The 16,545-nt window shown below is 43.9% G+C and overlaps 1 protein-coding gene across 1 annotated transcript; it reads right to left on the bottom strand.

Annotated features, from left to right (window-relative positions):
• Positions 1-11,537: 11,537 nt before the first annotated feature.
• LYZL6 (lysozyme like 6) lies at positions 11,538-15,853 on the bottom strand. Its single transcript, XM_086357220.1, has 4 exons — positions 15,600-15,853; positions 14,500-14,658; positions 13,505-13,583; positions 11,538-11,901 (listed from the first exon to the last, which is right to left on the bottom strand). The coding sequence occupies exons 1-4, from the start codon at positions 15,736-15,738 to the stop codon at positions 11,832-11,834; spliced, it is 447 nt and encodes a 148-aa protein (XP_086213346.1). The 5' UTR covers positions 15,739-15,853; the 3' UTR covers positions 11,538-11,831.
• Between the last annotated feature and the right edge of the window lie 692 nt (positions 15,854-16,545).

Raw genomic sequence — 16,545 nt, 5'->3', positions numbered from 1 at the left:
TGGCAAGACCTCTAACATTTAAACTCCAAAAGAAAAGCTTTACTGGGGTTCAGCCCCGATTGGATCCAGGGGTTCCCTCGGGAGGACGGCATCGGCAACTGAGAGAAAGAAAGAAAGAGATAAGGAAAGAATTTTTCAGTTAAGAAAATAGAGGAGAGAAAAGAGGCTGATATTCCTTGGTTTATGCAGAAAGCCAATAAAGCCCCAGCATGGGACTTGCTCTGTTCACGTAGGCCGCAGGCGCCCTCTCGAATAGCTGAAGGTGCCCCACCTTAGGCACCTTCTCGAGTGGGTCTTAGAAGCCCAGGCAGGAAAGTGAACGCAGAGGGCCCCTGCACTCCAGGGAATCAGCCTGAAAAGGAAAGAGAAAGAACCACATGGGGAGACCAAGCTTTGGTGAGCAAGGCCCACACTTTATTTTCCAAAGTAGTTTTTATACCTTAAGTTGTGCATAGAGGATAATGTGGGGGAGGGGGGCAGGTAGAGTCATGCAAGGTCAGCAGTCCTTGATCCTTATCGAAGCCAGGCTTTCTTTCTGCAAACTTATCATATGCAAAAGCTTTTAGGTGCTTTACATCATCTTCTGGTCAGGAGACCTGTTAACATTTTATGACCCTTTCTTCAGAAAACTTATTTTTCTCTAAAGGTGATTATTCTAAGTCAGGCGCCACCCTCTGAAAGCATTAGATAAAGTTGCATTCCTATAGGGCAAAAGTGTGGTGGGCTATAACAAGAAAAGAATTAACTCAAGGGTCCAAGGTTACAAACATTAAAGCTACTACTTATATTTCTATATACCAACTATATTAATCAATACACTCCCAGGGACACAGTAGGTAAGGGATATGGAAACTTGGCAGCAAGCATTAGCTCAACAAAGAAATCCTCTACTAGTTCTATTCTAACGATTTTAACTCTCTGAGAAGCTCTGCATTGTTAGAATATCTTAAGCTTCCTGTGCCTCTCGTGGTTGGGAGGCTGTGAACAATCACAAGCATAGCTGCAAGAGTCCAAACAAACGTGTCAGGCAAGCTAGAAAGTCATCAGAGGGGTTTGAATTGAAACACTCCTATTATGCCCAGGAGACTTATTAACTAGAATTTTAAGTTGATTTTCTTATAGAGAAAGGTGGTTGGGGATAGCCCCCTGTTAATGTCAGAAGAGTTGGTGAAAGTCGTGAAATAGTAAAACAGACAAATTTTGGTTTTGGGGTAGATGCTTGGGCAGGTCCAGTGGGGCCCCTTGAGCCCTGACTCGCCTTTGTATATCAGGCCTCTCGGCATGACCTTTGTCATGGGTGGGAACTCCCGTGCTGGCTCCCGGCAGAGCTTCATCTTATTCCCACTGTCCAACCTAATGCTTTTTAAATGGAACTGATTCAAAGATTGGCCTCATTTGGGAACAGATTTGTTTTTATAATCAGGTTTCCAAAATCTTTAGCATCAATACCGAATCCTTTCCTCTCTCATTTCATAGGAAGTTAGCCTTCTAAAAGCCCAAACTTGGGTATGTTTGAAGTTTCCTTGACTTATTTGATTTAAATTGAATTAAAATAATTATTTTGTAAAGAAAAAACTTTCAAAATTTTTGTTTTTCAGGATATAACCACCTTTTCTTTCTCTACTTTCTTCTCTTCAAAACACACTTTGCAACATTGGGGTGGGTTAAATAATCAGAAATCTAGCCCCAAATTAAGTTCTCAATGACATGAAACACATTTTTTGCTCTTTTTTTTAAAATCCTATATGCAGTACATTAATGTTTTCTTTTAGAAATTACTTTGACAACTTAATCCCTGATTTGAGGCATTCATATAATTGGTTTACAGAAAGGTCCTTCAGCAAAATATTTCACACAAAATACATATGAAATCTGGGTAGAACACCTTATTTGAAAGGCATTAATACAGTTTTCACACACTGTAGCATAATCACAACAAATTAAAGCCATAATTACTTTGTTCCCAAATGCCCACAATTCTGTTTGAGGGGAGTTCTAAGAGGCCTGTGTCTTCTCCTGTGTCCACAACTGTACAAGTACCTCATGGTCCTCAACCCTGCTCTCCAAATTTAAATAAGGGGTCAGAGAGAAGGCTCAGACATCAGGAAAATTCCTAGAAACTTCCTGCCTCAAAAGCAGTTTCAGAGTTTATCATTTCCCTAAGGATGATGGAGCTGAGCAGACATAGACATGCCAAGAATCTTCTGGCTGTTTTGAATTATGGCTACCCTGGCTTTGAATCCCTTCAGTCTTTCTCTCCACATACTTGAATTAAATCCTGTAGTTCCTCTTCAGTTCTAGCATCTGTGACCTCTTCACAGGATCTATACGCCACAGCTATTTTACCACTTTCTGAAATAGAGTTAACAAATATCAATTCAGAAATTTTGTTCCAAAACTTCCTGTGCACAATGGTAGCATCCAATAATTAGACATTCTTTTTATTTCTAAAAGCAGAAAACAAGAGCATTTTCCTAGCAGTTCCCTCATTCGACACATATCATTACTATTTGTGAAAAAATATGTAAGAGAAGTATCAATTTTGGTTCAAAAACCTTTATGATCTTAGAAATAAGAACTAAGGAATGATGTAGTAAAAGCTGTGGAAACAAAACTGTTCAATCACAATATGATTCAATAGGAAGGCATTAAGGAGGGGTCAAAGTGAGTTCAAACCAGGGATAGATACCACTGGACTATACAGGAAATGTCATATTAGAAGCGAGGCAAGTGTCTATTACTTGGGACCAAAATTCTACCAGATACAATGAACAAAGCTTTGGAGAGAATTTTACTGGCCTATGTACCTTTTGGACTACACAGCTTCCCTCAAGGCAAACTACAGCCACCAGGCTTTTCAGTTTAAGGAATTCTGAGTGCATATAAGGAACACCATTTGCATATTCAGTTCAGTTCAGTTCAGTCGCTCAGTCATGTCCGACTCTTTGCAACCCCATGAACCGCAGCACACCAGGCCTCCCTGTCCATCACCAACTCCCAGAGTTCACTCAAACTCACGTCCATTGAGTCGGTGATGCCATCCAGCCATCTCATCCTCTGGCATCCCCTTCTCCTCCTGCCCCCAATCCCTCCCAGCATCAGAGTCTTTTCCAATGAGTCAACTCTTCACATCAGGTGGCCAAAGTACTGGAGTTTCAGCTTTAGCATCATTCCTTCCCAAGAACACCCAGGACTGATCTCCTTTAGAATGGACTGGTTGGATCTCCTTGCAGTCCAAGGGACTCTCAAGAGTCTTCTCCAACACCACAGTTCAAAAGCATCAATTCTTTGGCGCTCAGCTTTCTTCACAGTCCAACTTTCACATCCATACATGACCACTGGAAAAACCATAGCCTTGACTAGATGGACCTTTGTTGGCAAAGTAATGTCTCTGCTTTTGAATATGCTATCTAGGCTGGTCATAGTTTTCCTTCCAAGGAGTAAGCGTCTTTTACTTTGATGGTTGCAATCACCATCTGCAGTGATTTTGGAGCCCCCCAAAATAAAGTCTGACACTGTTTCCACTGTTTCCCCATCTATTTCCCATAAAGTGATGGGACCAGATGCCATGATCTTCATTTTCTGAATGTTGAGCTTTAAGCCAACTTTTTCACTCTCCTCTTTTACTTTCATCAAGAGGCTTTTGAGTTCCTCTTCACTTTCTGCCATAAGGATGGTGTCATCTGCATATCTGAGGTTATTGATATTTCTCCCGGCAATCTTGATTCCAGCTTGAGCTTCTTCCAGCCCAGCATTTCTCATGATGTACTCTGCATATAAGTTAAATAAGCAGGGTGACAATATATAGCCTTGACGTACTCCTTTTCCTATTTGGAACCAGTCTGTTGTTCCATGTCCAGTTCTAACTCTAACCCCTGAGCAATGGAGCCAAATGCATTTGCATATTAGGGATAGGCAAACAACCTAGACAGTTAGTTTGGTTCTCAAAGGTTGTTACTGGAATTGACAGATGGAGATTCTGCCTGGTGACCAGGGAAGTCAAACTTCACTGGAACAACTGCCCAGGCCGGAAGGCTGACACCAGTCCAAGGCCAACTCTGACAAGCAAATAAGGTCTCTGACAAGCAAATAAGGTCTCTGACAACTTAGCTAGCATTTCTCAGTCCCTAAGCCTGCAGGGCTGTGAAACAGGGGAGCAATTCTGTTCCAGGGATATACCAACCATGAACTTTCCTTTGGGCACAGCCTGTGACATTCTCACCCTATATAACTCAATAGGGTACATAATCAATCTATTCAATAGCATGATCACACTCAAGGCTCACAAAAAATGTATATATAAGAATCGTATTCACCCAATATATCAGAAATGAAAACTGAAACTGATTCCAAAAACATAATCTAATCAACTCTTCAATAAAATGACGATAATAATAATAGCCAAAATATTTTGTGTTTACTATGTTCCAGGCATGGTTCTAAGACTTTACATTCATCATCTTATTTACTCTTACAATATCCCCCACAAGGTAAGCTGAAATACTAACCCTACTTATAGATAAAGAAATTGCAGCTTAGAGATATTTAATACCTTCAAATCTCTCTGGCTAGAAAACCTAAAATTGCAACAACAACAAAAATCTAAGAGACAAAGTCAGGACTCAAACACAGGTGTCCAAGGCTTATAGTCACTATACTATTCTGTATGATACGTCAGCAATCGAGAAACAAGAACCGGATCAAACACTTTCTATATGAACTGAGGCAAGTCAGTCTACATCTAAACAGTGGGGACAATAATATTTGTGTCATTTTTCTCATAAACGCCACAAAGAACAAATTTGAGACTGTTGTTGTGAAAGCATTTGGTAAATGAAAGAATATGTAGTGTTTTATTTATTTTTAAACATTCTTTTTTTTACTTTTTATTTACCTATTTACTTGGCTGTGCCAGGTCTTAGCTATGACATGCAGAATCTTTAGTTGTGGCATGTGGGAGCCACATGCTACTTCACTGATGAGAGATCAAACCCAGGCCCCCTGTACTGGGAGCACAGGGTCTTAGCCACTAGACCACCAGGGAAATCCCTATGTCGTGTTTTAGATAACCATTATTTTCATCCAAATAACTTTTCAAATAAGTTTAATTGCTCATTGAAACTGAAGTACTTTAAGGAGAATCAAAAAAAGTCTTACCTAAAACCACAATCTGCAGTTTCTGGAATGCATCCGTCATAGCCTTCTGAATAGCAAGCTTCTGGGTTTTCTTCCTTTTCATAAGGAGTGATAATGGCCCTAAATCCAACCAAAACAAATGAATTTAAAATGCTTATCTGGATAACTGATTTCTAGGTTATATGTTTAAAAATTTGAAAATGCACCTGTGATTCTTAGATCATTATCTTAGTGATTAAGGGTGAACACAACACTAGGGTATGGTTGAATGACTACGATGCAGTTATATTCCGGCAGGGCAGGTTTTCCCTGCTCACATCTATTCTTGAAGTTCCTGAAATACTGGATGGGAGATGCAAACCAAGAACATGACACAAATCTCTCATTTCTCACAGATTCCACATGGACAAGCTACAGCCATGCTCCTGCAGACTCCTGCGTTGAGAGGGCTGGATTCACACAGTGAGACAGATGCTCTGGCCTCTCCCCAGGCATCACTCTTAGGTGGATGGTGGGGCCTCCTCCACTCCCTTTGCTAACAGCCCTACTTCTGACTGAAGCCCAAGTGCTATGGGAATCCATACCAATGGGAATCCCCTTTCCAGGGATCTACATTTGACTTTCTCCACTCAAGCCCTTCCATAGGAGGCAAAGGACTGAACCTTGACACAAGAGTTTATTTAAATCTTTAGACAATGATTTTGTTGGGATAACTGAAGGCCACAAGAGATCTGTATTTGAAGGACTATTTTAGCAGAAAACAATTAACCAAAAATGGGGGAAAAAAAACACCTTAATTTTCCCTCCTCCCTGGCAGGCAGTCAGTTCTAAAACTCTAAAGTTTAAGGTCCTGTCAGGTATTGCCTAAGTTAAAATCCTATGTGGCAAAGGAGAGAAACTCTGCCCAGGACTTCAGCTGCTTGGCAAAGGTGATGATGTATCTGAAAAGGCGTGTTTCAGAAAGAAAGGAAAACAGACCTTCTTCCAAGTTATCCAAAGGTTCCTCAGCCATGCCAACTCCTGGACTTCTGCACTCATAGGATGGCAACACCACCTCTAAAGCACAGAAGAACTTCAGGCTTTGCCTCTGAAGAGGTGCCACCATATCTTCATTTTCCGTTTCTTCTTCAGGGTCAGAAAGATCCTGAAGCTGTTAGGATTTTGAATTAAAGATTATACTTCAAAATATTCTGTTTTGAAAACTAAAAAACTCCTATCAATCCCAGTTAATAGTTGAGGTATCATATAGCTTCAAAATCAAGTGAGATTTGCAAATGAATTACTAGGTACAGAGAACTATTTTTTATTATACATCACACAAATACTGGAGAAAATTATGGACACTGCCATTTAAGTCACTGAGATGATCACGAATTCTAGGTGGCATGTCCATGCTCAGATACTTCCACATGGAAGTCTTTTCCATCTCCTCCCTGTAGCCCAGTTCTAGTTTTCTTTCTAAAGTCAAGGAGTTCAATGTTGAAAGGGGCCTGGTTGGTCAAAGAAAATCTGGAGCTTACCTTGATGATCTTTTTTGACCATCCATTGAAACCAAAGTAGTAATTTGCCAATTCTTGGCATCTGGAGCTGTTTAGGGCAAGGGCGTTGTGTTGAACCGCCTTATGTTGGGTGCCAAGACGAATCTAAAGACATAAGAACCCTAAAAATATCACAATCTGACATAGACTTATTTTTAATATACCTGTTTGTCAATACCAGTTTCACGTTCTTGTGTTGTTTAGTTGCTGAGTTGTGTCCGACTCTTGTGACCCTAGACTGTAGCCTTCCAGGTTCCTCTGTCCATAGGATTTCCCAGGCAAGAATACTGGAGTGGGTTGCCATTTCCTCCTCTGGGGGATCTTCCCACCCAGGGAGTTAACCCTCGTCTCCTGAATTGCAGCCAGATTCTTTATCACTGAGCCACCTGGGAAACCCCAACCAATTTCAGAGTGGTTGTAAAGATTATATATGACATTTTAAGCAATGAGTTCACAGTGAGCCCTAAATAAGTGTTCTTTATTATTTTTAATAAGTCAGTATTTTTCTGCATCATTTCCAGAACCCCTGATTCATCGGAAGGTTTCCCTGACCTCTGGTGGTGAAAGTGATGATGAAAGCAACCAAGGAAGCCCAGCAGAAGCCTATTATAGGGCTGTGGGTAAGCAAAGGAAGAAAACTTTTAGTCATCTTATCCCCATCTTATCCTGCTTGAGAATATGACCTGAAGGGGAGATAAGGTAGACCTGCCACTGAAGTAGGACCTTAATCTGTAGCACCCCCTCCCCAAGTTACTAACCCCTGTTAGAAGAGGGAATACACATACCTCTATAAATTTTATAAGTAACCAAAAGAATTAGAGATTCATCTACATTAACAAGCTTCTTTGAGAGTATAAATATTTCCAGCATTAACTCTCCAAATAACTTACACAGTATCACATTACTGTGGATTTTTTACATCACTAGCACTTTGTTAAATGTCTATTTCCATTTTAAACAGGGTGTAGTATATAAATATATTAATAAAAATTCAAATAAAGTCAAAGCATTATTAATTCTTTATTGCTCTGTTTGTGGATCTTCCTCTATCACTAGTTTATGAACTTCTTAAGTGCTGGAAGGAACCATATCTTGTTACCAGGAACAAGCATAATTCTTGGCATATAATAGAGGGCTGAGGGTCTGTTGACTCAGTGAACGAATGAAAGAATGAGTAAATAAGAAAATGAAATTACTTTTTCCAACTGAAGCTGCCTGCTGGGAAGGAGAAATGAAGACTAATTGTTAAATGTTGAGTGTCTTGTGGGAGGCTAGGCCCTGTATGGTGAGTCATAATTCAGCTGTCCTGGACAATAAGGAAGCCTCAGAAGAGCTCTGAGCGTAGTAGAGACAGTCTACATCTGGGATAACTTTGCCACAGTTCTCACTGGCAAACAACATATAATTAAACTAGGAAACAACTGGGAGGGGGGTAAAAACTCAAGGTTCTGCATTACATAAAGAAATCTAATATGAATGCCCTTTCCTCTCAACTATATAGTGACTTATAGAATATTTTCTTCATTTCTCTATCAGTGATGGGTTTTATGGTCTGCAAATCTCAAAACCTAAGCTTACGGAATGGTCTTAATGGTCAATATAAGAAAAAGAGCTCATTACTCACAACTGATACCAAGTAATCGTTTCATAATCTTTCCAGTAATATCTAAGTGGGTACATGAAATGGTCGCAGCCAGTAGCAGGCAGATCATAGTCTCCAAATTAAAGAATGTCTGACAGGAAATCACTTCAATCATAGTGAGGAGAGCCCAGATTGAAGAGGGTATGAAACAGGGTACAAAAGTGGGAAGTACTGTACCTAGAGTCACGTCTGAGGAGAGTTATCAGATTCTATCAAGGTTAAACCAGTGAGGAAAGAAATATGGGTAAGAATAGGCAGCAAGGTCAGTGGGAAGTAGCCAGATCAAAAAACCAACCACAGGGTCTTCCCTGGTGATCCAGTGGTTAAGACTCCACTGTGCAAAGCAGGGGACGTGGGTTCAATCCTTGGTCAGGGAATTAAGATCCCACACGCCCCGGCGCCACAACTAAGACTCGACCCAGCCAAATAAATAAATAAATATTTTTAAAAAGAAGAAGCAGCCAACCAGAGGAGACATACAGTTATAAAGTGAAAGGCTTGGGAAATCTAAGCCTTACTCACTTATTCAGAGGAATTGAAAAAATCCTTGGAAAAGGAATGGTGGCTGAGTGGAGGGATATAATGAAATTTTCATTCTGGGGCTCTGGGGAAGTAAAACTGGCTGGCATGTTACTATGGAGCCATATTATTAGAATAATCATGCACTAAAGAATATTTTAACCATTTTCTGGAAACTGAAGGGAGTTCTGAATAGGCAGTTTGAGAATGATGATGATGATGATAAAGCATTCTTTATGTTACAACTGACTAAAGACTTTGTCAAGCTCACATATTTAAAATTCATATAAAACTATAAAGAACTCTTGTGAAGATTTAAATTAAGGGGCAGCATGAAATGACATGGGGTTTAACATCAGTAAGTTTGGGTTTGACCTCTAGTTTCCATATTTATTGTCATGAACCTTAAGTAAGTCAGTTAACCATCCTGAGTTCGAGTTTCTTTAAAAAAGAAGAGAAAAGAAATGGGGGTGAGGGGAAGAAATGGGGAGCTGTGGGGGGCGGTAAGTGGAGCAATGCATCTCAAAGCATTCTGTAAATGCTTTGAGTGCTTTACAAACGTTGGCCTATTCGTTTTAAATTCAGCACTTCATCCCAGCGGAGCGAGGAATTCCACATTTGGACCCACCTTCACTGGAGATTTCTGGAAAAGCTGCTTCTGGTTGCATGCCTTTTGGGCTCTGTGAGCATCCCTCGCTGAATAAAACTTGATGACGGCATAAAATCCAGGACCGGCCACGGCTGCGTTTTGGAAGACTCGGACCGAATACAGAAGGCCGAAATGGGAGAAGACTGTGAACAGAGAATGCTGTAGGGTGGTCCCACGCTAAGTAAGAGCAGGAAATTTCAAGCCCAGGAAACAAAATTGCCCATTCCCTTATATTCCCCCCAGCCCTTCGCCACAGGCGACGGTGGTGAGCCTCCAACTCCAAACACTTCTCATTTCACAAACAAGTTTCCCTCTGAACTGCTAAGCTTCGAGAAGCATTAGGAGGCAGTGTGAGGCCTGCTGGGAGCTCTCTCTCAAAAATCTGTAAGGACGAGTTGACTGCTCCGGTCGGCTCTAGAGCTAAGATTCCTCTCAGCAAAGACCACAGGCGGGCTAGGTGCTGAAGCAGCGCCCCCGGGGCTCCCAATTACTAGGACGCGAGGCGACTTTCTCCATCCCTCCCTCCATCCCGGCCTGGCTCACTTGCAAGGCCTCGGCCGTGGGTCCAGAGCTCAGTTCCCACACAAGCAAGGTTTTGTCACTCCCTGTGGGAACCGCAAAAGGTACCAACTCCGCCATCCTACGGTCACCGCGCGTGCGCGGCTCGAGAGCAAGCCGCACTGCGCCTGCGCACGGCGCGCCCGCGCTTTTTTAAAAGGAGCGCGTGAGGGGGCGGGGCCAGCTATGGGGGAGTGAGACGAGGGCGGTGCTCGGACCTCTCCTTCGCCCGCCCTCTCCTGGCGGGTCTCCGCCTCTAGTTCCCCTTCCGCAGCTCCGTCGCCGGGGAGACGTTGGAGTTTAGTGAGTCTACACCAGTGTATTTTGTGGATTGAGTCCAAAGCGTTAGTTTACTGGGTCGAATGGTGCGGACTTTATAGCAGCTGGCTTCATCTTCAGACTCCCAGGGAAGACTAGAGTACTAAGTGAAAGTGAAGTCGCTCAGTCGTATCCGACTCTTTGCGACCCCATGGACAGTAGCCTACGAGGCTCCGCCGTCCATGGGATTTTCCAGGCAAGAATACTGGAGTGGGCTGCCATTTCCTTCTCCAGGGGATCTTCCCAACCCAGAGATCGAACCGGGGTCTCCTGCATTGCAGACAGACGCTTTACCGTCTGAGCCACCAGGGAAGCCCAGAGTAGCAATGGCACCCCACTCCAGTACTCTTGCCTGGAATATCCCATGGACGGAGGAGCCTGGTGGGCTGCAGTCCATGGGGTCGCTAAGAGTCGAACACGAGTGAGCGGCTTCATTTTCACTTTTCACTTTCATACATTGGAGAAGGAAATGGCAACCCACTCCAGTGTTCTTGCCTGGAGAATCCCAGGGACGGGGGAGCCTGGTGGGCTGCCGTCTGTGGGGTCGCACAGAGTCGGACACGACTGAAGCGACTTAGCAGCAGCAGCAGTAAATACCCACTGAACTTTAAAATTTTAGATGTCCCGACTCTGTGGGAAATGACCACCAAAGATGCAACACTTGGACTTAAGAGTGTTTGTTTTCATGAGTTTTAAAATATGCAAATCAAGGTATAACTTACTAAAGCCATCAACAGTCTAGTTTGAAATCCTTAAAAAGCTGGTTTCTAGCCCGTTTTCCTAAAGTACCCCCAAATCACCTGCCATATTTCTGTAAGCCTACCACGACTTTCTCCACTTCAATATATCAGAACTTTAGCCTCACTCATTACCTACTTCTGAGCTCTTTTACTTCAAAAATAGTTGACCTTAGAGGAATAACTTGCATCTTGATATTGTTTCAAACCAATAACTACAGATTTTATTATCTATTTCATTATTCTTGCATTCATTGTATGTGTCCATTTATTCATTGTATCCATTGTTCACAGATGTCTCTGCTTCTCCAGCTGGATTATGAACACCACATGAACAACAGTTACCATTTATCATCCTTCTTCTTGTACCTAGCACACACTCATAATCTATTAGGTACTCAAATATAGGTGGAATTAATCATGAATAAATTAACACATTCTTTTGCACAAGGAATGGTTTAATAATTCCAAAAAAAAAAAAAAAATAGAGAAGCTTCTTTCATCGTGGTCTTCTTGGTTTGCAAATGACAGTCAGGAACCAGGGACCTGGGCCTGGATGGGAACAAGGAGGAAGCCCTAGAAAACCATTTATTCCTGGGGCTCTGGTCAGTTTTATTTGTAAATGGGAAGGGAAGAAAATAACATGAAGTGGAGGCAAGAGGAAGAAGAATTGAAGAATTCCTGAGTGAGGAGAGGAGTTCTGGAATGACTCCACCACAGGCCTGCTCCCTGCCTCATGCCAGGTGACAGCCTGTCATCCAGTAGGAGAGGGGCCGGCCAGCACAGTGCAACCTCCATTTTACCCTATGAAGAGAAAGAAGAGTGGTTCTTGCTCTCTACTTAGCAGCTGCTTCTTAACACCTGACCCAGCGTTACGTGAGTTTTCCATACAGAGCAACGCCCAGAAACCCCTTCATTCCCAGCTCTCTACTGGGTCCTCCTGTGGCCCCTCTGATTCTTCCTTTAATTTCTGTCATCCATAGTGTTTGCTCTTTCCCCCTACTTAGTATACTTCCACATTTTCAAATCCTCACCTCCTTCTGAAGGGGGAGAGCACTTTTTTGTAGGGCTGAGAGTTACTAAAAAAAAAAAAAAAATCCCAGGTGTAACTATTGACTTTCCCTTCAGAAAGGGTCAGCCCTAACAGTCATCAATGCCCCCTCCTCTCTCTCTCTCTCTCTCTTCTTTTGATAAAGTTGCTATGTGCATTCATTAAAAAAAAAATATTTATTTGGCTCTGCCGGGTCTTAGTTGTGACATGTGGGATATAGTTCCCTGACAAGGGATTGAACCTGGGCCCCCTGCTTTGGGAGTGTGGAGTCTTAGCCACTGGACCACGAGGGAAGCCCCAGTGCCCCTTATTTTGCATGGTGTTTTTGGAGCATTCAGGCTTCCCTGGTGGCTCAGATGATGAGGAATCTGCCTGCAATGCAGGAGACCCAGGTTCAATCCCTGGGTAGGGAGGATCCCCTGGAGAAGCGAATGGCAAACCACTCTAGTATTCTTGCTTGGAGAATTCCATGGACAGAGCAGCCTGGCGGGCTACAGTGTGTGGGGTTGCAAAGACTTGGACATGACTAACACTTCACTTCACTTTGGAGCATGCAAGGCACTTAACTCCTGTTTTCAGTTTCCGGTAGAGGCAGCCATTTACATTGTTTATATATGCAGTTTGAGGCTTAGAAATGTTAAATAATCAACTCAACATCCACCATAGTTAAGCTGGATCTGCAACACTCATCCAGCTGATGAACAACTCTCTTTTTTATAGAAATGTTGCTGCCAGTTATGGAGAGAGGGTCCCATGGGAGCCATGTTTATGTTGCTTAATTGCTTCCATCCCGACAGCTGAATGGAGGCGGGTCACCAGGTCCAAGTTGAACCTAACAGACCCTCTGTCTGGATTAGGACTGAGCCTCACGGGTCTCTATGGTCATTTAGGACATTAGCCCATAGATTCAGGGCAGACATAGTCTGTCTGGTGGACTGTGGATTAGAGAAAGCTGGTCTGCAGAGGGAGTAGTGAGGCCAAGGCACCAAGAAAAGCAGAAACCTGCCAGGGAAAGTCCCCAGCCCTGCTTCCATCCCTTTCCTGAGGCCTAACTGCACCCCTCGTGTGGGCCCAGCAAGACACCTTGTCCTCTCAGCATAAATCCACCCCTCCCCCCACACACACCCTACTCCCGGCTAGCTAAAGTCATTCTGTTACTGCAACCAAAAGAGTTTTGCTGAATATAGCATCAGAGAAAGAGCTAGATAGATCCCAGCTGCTACTAAGACAGAGTTCCTGCCGCAGCCCCCATTTTTCTAGACTGTAGAGAAAGTCCTGACCTACTGTCCCTTTCTCTGTCACCACATCTTTCTTAAGGCTCTGCCCACTAACTTCGTCCCAAAGTGACCTCCTCACCAGTTCTTCATGCCCCCAGCTCCGGACACAATCTTTTTTGCACAGTTGATAATTGCGAGAAGATTGGGGCTCAGCAGTTCTGAAAGAAAGGGAGAAAGAGAATACCCATGAAAGTGCCAGGGACAGTCCCAAAGACTGGCTCTCCCTGCGAGGCACCTCCCACCCAGAGGCTGAGAACTTCCAGTCGAGGCATGGCCTCCCTCTCAGAGGCCCATCTGGACATCCATACAATGGCTGGTGGAGGTTGGGGGTGGCGGGGGAGTAGGGGCAGGAGGGTCAGGAGGACAGATATTTGAGTGTTACTGCCATACTCTCTAGTGGATGGTGGTTCACCCCAAGTGTGGAGGTTTCTAGGGAAAGAAAAAGGCAAAACAGGCTGCAGAGACCAAAGTGAACTCCTGCCTAGGGAGCGAGGCTCTTCAGGTGAAGAGCCGAGGGCCATTCATCAGAGTTCAAAGGAGGAGATGAGGTCTCCTCCTCATCACAGAGTCATGGACCTGTGGAATCTTCTGGACTAGCCCTGAGGTGGGGACTTTGCACTTGACCTTTGGTCAGACCATTAGGCAAAGACAGCACTATTTGCTGGCAAGAGCTGAGCCTTCAGGGCCATTAGTGTGGCATCTGGCACTGGTTCTATGAGCCTCAGTTTGCTCATCTGTAAAGTGGGGATCATATTAGTCTCTATCACATAGCAAGTTGGGTAAAATGAGCCATGTGTGCAAAGTACTGAGTATGTAATACACTCAATAAATGTTGGCTGCTGCACTGCTCTGCTCTACTGAATGTGCAGAGCCTTTCTGCATCCTGAGAGCACCCTGCAGAACCTCCTGTGGGTATCCAGGGACACAGTCTAACCCCCTGCTCAGTAAAGGAATTCCCTGATTCCTTGAGCCATCCCTCTGGGGGCATTCCCAGGCTGTGCATGGGAAGGGAAGTCCCGTGAGTAGAGGCTGGTCATCTCTCTCACCTCTCCCACCCTGGGGCCCTTGCCAGACCTTGACAGTCCACTTGGCAATTGTTTTCCGTGTGACTCTGGTAATCGTTGCACCAGTAGTGGCTGTTGATCTGGAAGATGCCATAGTCAAAGCTGCCATCTGTGTTTTCATTTACCTTTGTTATGTTGAAATCACTCTCTACGAAAGCCAGGCACAGCCCTTAGAACAGGGAGAAGAGGGTTTTCAGAGGGGGTGGCCAAGCTGAGGGAGAAGGAAGATGGAGGAGAAAGGGATGAGGAATCGGAAGAAAGGAGCAAGGACTGAGAGGCTAGATGGGGCTGGCAGGCCAGAAACATCCATCAGCTTCTCCTCTCATTTTTCAGTCCGTTCAGCCAGCCACCCATCAGTACAACCACTCATGCATCCATCTGTCCATCCATCCTTTCTGCACTTAATGATCACCTGCTGTGTGCCAGAAACTGTGCAAAGCTCAGAGAGGGACATTTAGCTGGGTCAAATGCAGATACTGCCTTCAAGGAGCCTATAGAGTAAGAATGAAACTATGGACCTAAAAAACCCACAAGGCAAAATAAAAGGAGAGAGTGTTGTAAGGCAGATATACACAAATTCTGGGCCAAAAGGAGCTATCTCTATTGAGGAGCGGGATAGAGCCTTTGCACAGGCTGTTCACTCTGCCTGGAATGCTCTTCCTCCAGATGTTTGGGGGACTGGATCCTTTTTTCTATTCAGCACTTCTCAAAGTCACCTCCTCAGAGAGGCCTTCCTTGACTTCCCCTTCTACAACAGTGTCACCCATCACCCCCCTGACTTATTCTTCTGCATAACATTATCACCACCAGGAAGCACTTCATGTATCTGTGTGTATGTTTCTTGCTGCCTCTTCCCCTAGGATGTGAATACTGTAAGAAAAGGAGCTATGTTGAAGTCTGCACCCCCAGCACCTAAAATCATTCCTGGGACATAGTAAGTGCTCAGTTAATAATGGTTGAACAAATATGGAATGTTGGGAAAGACTTCTTGAAAAGGGCTGCTTTGTTCACTTGACTTTGAAAAAACAAATAAGAGAAGAAAGAAAGATGGCCACTGAGGGCACGACCATGGGAGGAGGAAGGAGGAGGGAGTGAGAAAATGTCACTCACAGTCAGTCAGGGAGTAGCCCTCAAACCCATCCAAGTCCTCCTGGTGCAGCACCTTGGCCAAGTCACAGCGGCCAATGAGGCTGGCTTGATTCACAGCAACGAGGCAGCTGGCCAACGAGATGAGCAGTGGGCTTGTCATCCTTGGAGGGGAGGAGGCACGGTGGAGGGTGAGAGGTGGAGGGCCTGTGGGTCCTGGAGTCTCCCAGACTGCCTGCTGGTCTTCTCCTGGGGAATCTGGAGAGGGCAGCCAAATGTCCTCACTCACTCACTGCTCCCCTCCTGGCTATTTCTCTTTCCTTTCATGTATTATTCTATAAACACTTTTTTTTTTTTTTGGTCTCCTGTTTGGTTTTTTATTCCCAATTTAAAATTAACAGAGCTGGGGCATGTCAAATAGACATGTGAGCTGGCCTAAAGGGGTACCCACTAGCCAAATCTGGAATAACATTTTTGAGGTAACAACTTTACTGAGATATAATTGACAATATATAATTCATACACTATACACTTAATTCAGTCAAAGTGTGTAATTCAATCATTTTCAGATCGCAGAAAATCATTTTCAGAATGCAGTTCTGTGTGACTATCACCACAGTCAACTTTATACTGTTTTCATCGACCCAAAAAGAAACCTCATATCCATTAGTTGTGACTCCCTGTTCCACTTCCCTCCAGACTCTGGCAACCACTAACCTACTTTCTGGGCTTCCCAGGTGGAGCTAGTGGTAAAGAATCTGCCTGCCAATGCAGGAGACATAAAAGATGCAAGTTCGATCCCTGGGTGGGGAAGATCCCCTGGAGGAGGGCATGGCAACGCACTCCAATACTCTTTGCCTGGAGAATCCCATGGACAGAGGAGCCTGATGGGCTACAGTCCAGAGGGTCTCAAAGAGTGGGACACAACTGAAGTGACTTAGCATGCATGTATGCAATCTTTTTATTTCTA

The sequence above is a fragment of the Bos grunniens genome, chromosome 19, assembly GCF_055505025.1.
Source record: "Bos grunniens cultivar Pamir isolate PY7600 chromosome 19, Bosgru_T2T1.0, whole genome shotgun sequence".
In the NCBI taxonomy this organism is placed as follows: Eukaryota; Metazoa; Chordata; class Mammalia; order Artiodactyla; family Bovidae; genus Bos; species Bos grunniens.
This window is presented reverse-complemented; position numbering and strand designations above follow the sequence as displayed.